Source organism: Pangasianodon hypophthalmus, chromosome 6 (genome assembly GCF_027358585.1).
Source record: "Pangasianodon hypophthalmus isolate fPanHyp1 chromosome 6, fPanHyp1.pri, whole genome shotgun sequence".
Classification (NCBI taxonomy): Eukaryota; Metazoa; Chordata; class Actinopteri; order Siluriformes; family Pangasiidae; genus Pangasianodon; species Pangasianodon hypophthalmus.
In genome coordinates this window covers 30,667,958-30,675,927 of record NC_069715.1, presented here as the reverse complement: position 1 = coordinate 30,675,927, position 7,970 = coordinate 30,667,958, and the positions used below count along the sequence as shown (strand labels likewise).

At 37.6% G+C, this 7,970-nt stretch overlaps 1 protein-coding gene across 1 annotated transcript in view; it reads left to right on the top strand.

The window, feature by feature from the left end:
* The first annotated feature begins 7,394 nt into the window (after positions 1-7,394).
* kcp (kielin cysteine rich BMP regulator) overlaps positions 7,395-7,970 on the top strand; it is a 34,687-nt gene continuing 34,111 nt past the window's right edge. The window contains exon 1 of the mRNA XM_053235093.1: positions 7,395-7,774. Within this exon, the coding sequence (XP_053091068.1) occupies positions 7,651-7,774 (124 nt within the window). The 5' untranslated portion in view covers positions 7,395-7,650. The remainder of the gene's footprint in view (positions 7,775-7,970) is intronic.

The window sequence follows — 7,970 nt, the reverse complement described above, 5'->3', positions numbered from 1 at the left end:
TTCTTCATGTACGATATGCTCCTGGATCACTTTTAAACCAATCACTGTGCACTGATGTCATCATCTGACTCCTCCCACCCTGAACATCTCACACAAACGTTTGATTTCCCCCAGGGTATTTTATTTATTTGTTGGTTTTTTGATGAAGAATTCATACCAAAAAGCAGAAGGTCCACAAACCAGGTGCAACTGCAAATATACAGAATCACAGAATATATAAAAAACACTTTCTAGAGTCTTCAGAATAATCAAATTAATAAAACAGAGAGGATTTTTTTCCCCCGGAATTTTTCTTTTCATTCTCTTTAGTGATTCAAAATAATTAATGAATTGTTTTTTTGAAAATAATAAACCAGATCGGGATTTCATGTATTTTAACTTGTATAAAAAAACTATAGAGTAGCAATAAATTATTAACAAACCTTACTATCTTTTTGTCTTTCATTAAAATACTATAAAATACTAAATATAATATGATTTTGCGGAACGATCCTACATCCTTCAGCTTGTGACCTGGGAGCTGAGAGAAGGTGCACCAATTCTTTAAATTCTTTAAATGTACTCAGGGGAATCGGGATGAGGAGACTCACCAGTGTGAAGGGTTTTTTAAATAATTTAATAATTTTAGAGTATGATGTAAATCTGTGGTATTAATGTGTCGCCTTTCCCAAAAAGCAAATTCCAATAAATAAAATAATACAGTAATAAAAAACACTGACACAAAATGAATGAAAGAGAGAAACAGCGCGTTCCTGTGAAACGTTCATTGTGTAGATAATCTGAGCCTCATCAGAGTCTGTTCTTAAAATTATTTCTCTTCTTCTTCTTATTATTAAAGTTATTTTTTACTTTTCTTTCCTTCTCTTTGGTTGGGTTTCGTTCAGCTCAGCCTCGTCGCTCACACACTCTGTTCACTCACCACCAGGAGGCGCCAGAGAGCTTCCACGCCACTGCGGAAAAGAAAGTCGCAAAATATCAAAATCGCTCATTAGGGATAAATTCACATATTTACAATTTATTTTGGTTTAATTTAATTTGAATCTATTTATTTCTGTAAAGCTGCTTTGTGACAATGTCCACTGTTACAATGCTACACGCATAAAACTGAATTGAATTGAATGTGATATTTACTGTGTGTAAAAGTGTGTGTGTGTGTGTGTGTGTGTGTGGGTGTATGAATGTGATATTTACTGTGTGTAAAAGTGTGTGTGTGTGTGTGTGTGTGTGTATGAATGTGATATTTACTGTGTGTAAAAGTGTGTGTGTGTGTGTGTGTGTGTGTATGAATGTGATATTTACTGTGTGTAAAAGTGTGTGTGTGTGTGTGTATGAATGTGATATTTGCTGTGTGTAAAAGTGTGTGTGTGTGTGTGTGTGTGTATATGAATGTGATATTTACTGTGTGTAAAAGTGTGTGTGTGTGTGTGTATGAATGTGATATTTACTGTGTGTAAAAGTGTGTGTGTGTGTGTATGAATGTGATATTTACTGTGTGTAAAAGTGTGTGTGTGTGTGTGTGTGTGTGTATGAATGTGATATTTGCTATGTGTAAAAGTGTGTGTGTGTGTGTGTGTGTGTATGAATGTGATATTTACTGTGTGTAAAAGTGTGTGTGTGTGTATGAATGTGATATTTACTGTGTGTAAAAGTGTGTGTGTGTGTATGAATGTGATATTTACTGTGTGTAAAAGTGTGTGTGTGTGTGTGTGTGTGTATGAATGTGATATTTGCTGTGTGTTTGTACGTAACGTCAGTGTTTATTTAAACTCTAAACCCTCTTATTGCTTTAGAGTGAAGCATCAGCTGGCAGAACTGGAGGTTTTTATAGAGAAGTGTGTGGAAGCGTAAATGTTTATCTGATCTTCAGTGGTGCTGAAATTCAAGTCAAGTCAAGTGGCTTTATTGCCATTTCAACCACATACAGCTAGTTAGTACACAGTGAAACACAACAACGCTCCTCCAGGACCATGGCGCTACATCAAACAAGACTACACATTTTTACATAAAGTGCAACAATGCAAACATGTAAACAGCACAAGACAGTACAAACACTACCAAAACATGTCAACAGGCGCAGTGAGAGACAGTGCAGCGCCGACCAGTACACAGTTTGGGTATAAAAGTGAATCAGATATGACAGGAGTGTAAAAGAGTAACAATATAATCAGTTGCTGTAAATGTAAACATTACATATTATGACATAATAATCAGCAGATAAGCTATTACTGTATATGCACATAGCATTCGATTCTGCTCAGACGTGTCATTGATTCCTCGCAGTGTTTTTATGATTTCACAAGAAAACTAAAACTATGAAAAAGATATAATCACCTCACTCATGCTGCTTGTTCACTTCAGTGCACTCTAATATCAGATTTTTTTTTAGAAGATCTAGTAGGAGTTCTTCAGGTTAGTGAACAAAAAGATCCCTTAAAATTCCCCATGAACCTTTAAAGGGCTGCAGGAACCTCGCTGAAAAGAGCCTCACAACATGAATGGATCCAGAAATAATCCTAATTTCAATTATAAAAAAACAATTTCTGATGTCACCATCTCAGGATCAGGACTCACAAGAAATCACAGCAGCGTTTACGCCACAGCGCTGCTGAGTTCTGGACTCTGATTGGTCAGAAGGTGTTGATTAATTCTCTATAACAGCAGCTCTGACAGTAGTGCAGGTTTATATTAATGCACTTGTTCTGATACGTTATTGTTTCTATAGCAACAACCCATTCACAGGGAAGCTTACGCCACATTTATGGAAGGAGTCTCCAGTGTCAGCGCTGTGTAACAGTCAGTAACTTGAAGTTTTCTGACATCTTCAGGACAGAGGAGTTTACGCTTCTTTGTGGTTTCTTGGTAACATGCGTAACAAGCTGCGTTTTTTTGTCTTATTAATTTAAAGAGAGAGAATAAAAGGGAGGGAACGAGTGTTTATAGCTGCTATAACGTAAGTGAGAACAGGAACACACATACACAGTATGAAAATATCGTATATTTATGTCATTTTCCGGCTCGGAAGTGACTTTTGATGTGATTTTTCTAAACTTCTAACACAAAGAAGAGACAATGTAAAATCAACAGCAGTATTTTTGCTGAATTGTTGAACTCCAAATGTTTCCTTCACAACTTTTCTTCTTCAAGATATTCTCATGATTATTGCATTCCTTTGCTTGGCTATTTTTTTGGACTTTTTTTTATGTGGCCATTCATCAGCAGCTCTCTTCATTCTATCTCTCATCTTTTGAAGCGTGTTTTGTCTGTGGATCTAATCAGCTCGGAGTTGTCCTCTGAGCAGACGTGTCTGAAGCTGAACTTTAATTCCAATAAATAAAATAAACCCATAGTGAATGCAACATAATATAATTATAATCAGCATTTAAAAAAAAGCATCATCTGAGAATTTTCATCTGTAGCTAGCAGTAGGCGTTTTGTCATCTTCTGGGTTCGCCTGAGATTAAAGCATTCATATGATGTTCTGTTTGTTCGTTTGTTTTGTTGAATGAATTTTAAATTGTTCTCTTTAATCTTATTTGATTCTGAAACATGAGCTTGGCCTTGGAAGAAGCGCTGAAAGGACATGCATTTGGGATTTTGAAAAAAAAAAAAAACGGCTTCAGCAAAATCACTGACTGCACCTTTAATGTCATGTAACTGACTAATAGGTAAACTTTCAAAATGTTAACAGTAACAGTACTTTGATTATTTTTTCACGTACTTTCTCCATTATTTGGTGGTAAAATATAAACATCTCCACCTTCCCACATACCTCCTCCCAGATCGAGGCGTTGTCCCACCTGCAGGTTTGGTCTGTAGGTCTGCAGCTCCATCACCTGATATGTGAGTCCGCTAGCACAATAAACCAAATTCAGCCATGTGATAACATTTAACAGGGATGCATAGCTTTGTTTGTTTCTGACAGACTCATGCATACCTGTTTAATCAGATGCTCGTCACGCATAAAGCTTGTCATATCTGATGCACCATATCTGAGGCACGGTGATAAGTACCGTGCCTTCCTCGTTCAGGAAAAGTGGATAAAACGACATTTCATAGACGTGCATGTTTTATTCTCTTTATTCATCTGTAAACACACAAAATATATACAAGGAACGCCCAAACCAGCGGCGGCTCGTCCTCAGGGTGAGGCAGTGCAGAGCTTCGCCCTTTATTACAGCCGTGCTACAAGTGTTAATCTTCATAAAGTCCTCATTTACAATGCTGTACATTTTAAATTCTGTTCAAATACTAATCACCTCTTTAAAGCGACCGATGATTTTCTTTAAAAAAACAAATCACTATGTAACAGATACAAGCCAATGTTCTGTTGATTTATTCGCATTTCTAGGTGTTGTGTAATCGTGCTGCCGCGTGCTCACTGCACAATTTAGCGCCACAGAGTTGTTATTGCACCTAGTGGTCAAAAATAAGAACTGCAACAAACAAACACTAAACACAGGAGGTCCATTAGGGCAGGAATCACGCTGCCCCATGCTCCGGAGCGGATCAGAGGACAGGACAGTTAATGATCGGGTTGCCAGATTGGGTTAGTTTACAAACACTCCACTGACACCAACATCTTGTTTTATAGCAAATAATCTGAATTAAATCTAATAAAGTTTCACAAAACATGAGAGAAAAACGTCCAGACCCATTTCTAGTGTAAGAAGTATTGCAAACATTGTGTGAGGGAAAGGGGGATTATGGAGTGGGTAATATCCATACATCAGAAATGCATGCACACCACGGTGACCTTGTTTCCCCGGCAAAGGCTGTGAAAAAGAAGGTAAAGTTGTCTTTCCTTTAGGAGCCATTAAGCCTTTGTTGATTTGGATGTGTGCTTTTGGGTCACGTTGTCATGCTGAAAGGTGAAATTCCCTTTCATTGTCAGTTTACTAGCAGACAGCTGAAGGTTTTGCATTAAAATCGACTGGTATTTGTAGCTATTCATGATTCTTTCCACCGTGATAAAAGCCCCAGTTCTCATGATGCTGCCACCACCATGCTTCACCGTGGCTATGGTGTTCTTTTGATGATGTGCTTTTTTTTTGCACTAAACATACCTTTTGGAATTGGTCTCATCAGACCATAACACATTTTGCCACATGGTTTGGGGTGATTTAGTTGAACTTGGATGTTTTTTTGTGAGAAAGGATTTCTGTCTAGCCGCCCTACCCCACAGCCCAGACATGTGAAAAATATGAGAGATCGTTGTCACATGCAGAGTGTTATCAGTACGTATCAGATGTTCCTGCAGCTTATTTAACGTTGTACTGGCTTCTGTGGTAGGTTTTTGTCTTATCATTTTATAAATTTTGGAGGGACGCTCTGTTCTTGGTGACGTCACTGTGGTGCCCCTTTTTTTCCACTTGTTGGTGATGGCCTTCATGGTGTTCTACGGTACATCTAATGTTTGGAAATTCTTTTATACCCCTCTCCTGATCGACATCTTTCTGCAAGTGAGATACCAGGCTTGCTTTGTCAGCTCTTTGCAGAACATGGCTTCATAAGTCAGATGAAACCCAGAAGATGTGAAAAAACTCCTACAGAAACAGCTGTATTTTATTTGGGGTTAATCAGAATAATTTCATTGATGACAGCTGTATGATAATTACTTTTGAAAACGAGATTGCATGTGATTGGTTCATTCTGAACACAGCCACACCCCCAAACTATGTAACATTTTTATTTTTTTCTAAAGTGTTTCTGTTTGTTTTCACTTAATTTTTATACATTTTAATTTCACAGTGAGGGTGGAAAAAGGTCTGATATGATTTATCTTTTTTTAAATAAAAACTGTCTTTTTGCCTAAGCTAGGAGGAATTATTCATTAACAACAACAACAACAACAACAATAATAATAATAATAATAATAATAATAATAATAATAATAATAATAATAAAAACAGTGTTTTGGATCAGACCTGGAGCTTTGGCAAACATCCAATCCAGAAATCCAATCCTGGTTTTAGCAGACAACCAGGAGGAGACTATCTACTCCTCACACACACACACACACACACACACCCAAACACACACCCACACACGGAGAGAGAGAGAGAGAGAGAGAGAGAGAGAGAGTTGAATTGAATTGATTCCGCACTGATTCACTCATTTACACTTCATTACTTTTTCTCTATTTAAGACACTGACAGGTCACACAGGTAGCAATGAGGGGAATCTCACACACACACACACACACACACACTCCTCTCAACAATGCTTGAGGAGTCGACACACACACACACTCCTCTCAACAATGCTTGAGGAGTCGATTCTTTTGAACCACTCGTTTAAGTGATTCGAGTTGCGATTCATTCCGGATCTGAACACTGATGTAAATACTGCATGCTTCACAGAAATGTATAGATTATTGATTATTGATAAAGAGTTTACAAACAACAAATCAAAACTGATAGCACATTAATCTAGTTAGTGATTAATAATCATTGTTGTTCTTTTGTCTTTAAGTTTTTTAAAAAAAATCTAATATCTTGCATGTTGTGTCTTGTTAGCAAAATAATTTAAAATTTATATTTAGGACAAATAAAATTGCCAGACTGTGTTTAACTGATACTAACGAAGAGCCAGGTTTTGTTAGTGCCATAAATGTTGGCCTACCATTAGACATGTGAATGTGTTTGTGTTATAAACCAACCAACAAACGAACAAACAAATAAACAACAATAACACTTCTACCAACAGCAACAACAACAGCAACAACAACAACAACAACAACAACAACAATAATCATCATCATCATCATCATCATCATCATCATCATCATTGTTATGATCGTTTTTGCTATCATTATGCCTATGTGGAAGAATCTTATAACAACAAATATAAAGTATAAACATAGCAAAGTGGTTCTTGTGTGACGTCACTCTAACAGACCTTTTCTGGACAGATTAATTTTTAATTTTAAGAGTGTACAAATGACATAAAATACCTAAAACATTTGTACAGTTGGAGGGAAAGGGAGCAAAAACAAATGCAGAGATGTCACACACAGCCTAGTTCAACAGCAACAATAATAACAGTAATGAACCTGAGAAGTGGGCGGGGCCAGCATTAATTAGCCTGATCAGATGACGTGTGAAATATGAATTTGTCTACACTATAAGACTTTTCAAGTTGGTTAAACATACACAGAAACTCAAACTCAGAGTCAAGACACTGGATTATTTTCAGTTTAATTTGTGAAAACTTATAAAGTTCAGGTAAATATCCAAAACTTGTCATGACAACTGGAGTTAAAGAGAAGAAATAAATTTATGTAACTTAATAGAGCTAGAGTTGTCATGTTTTACAGTGAATCGATTCGTTTGAGTTTGTGAGTCAATTCTTAATGATTCACTTCAAGGCCGACTCTTTCAGGATTCGATTCATCCATCACTGAGCCGCCGCCAGATGTTTCTTGTTTCATGAGCGCGAATTCCTGTCATTAACAGGAAAACAGCAGCTCTGTGTCATGCTGGTGTGTGTGAGTGTGTGTGTGCGCGTGTGTGTGTGTGTGAGAAATGCAGGACTGGGGTCAGTGTTCTTACAAAGAGCACCGATTTCTTTCTCCCGGTTGTGAATCTTTCATTTTTGTAAAGAAGTCAGAAAGTTCTTTGTCCCGCCGGTTGAGCTGCAGCTGGAGGGAACATGGAGCTGCTCATGGGGAGAAGGTTCCTCTCTGCTCTCCTGAGTGTGTGTGCGCTGTGGAGGATCTGCTCTGCGTCGCAAACTGACCATCACAGCCAGGTCAGTCTGCATCAGGACAGCGACGGTGAGTTTTCATTTCACACACACACACACACACACACACACACACACACACGCATAGTTTTAAACGCTTGTAGAACGCGTTAACCAGAGTGTTTGCTGTGTAAAACACACACACACACACACACACACACTTTAATCAAAATCATGATGAATCTGTTAAAGACCCTGACAGTAACAAGACTCAGCTTATTCACTGT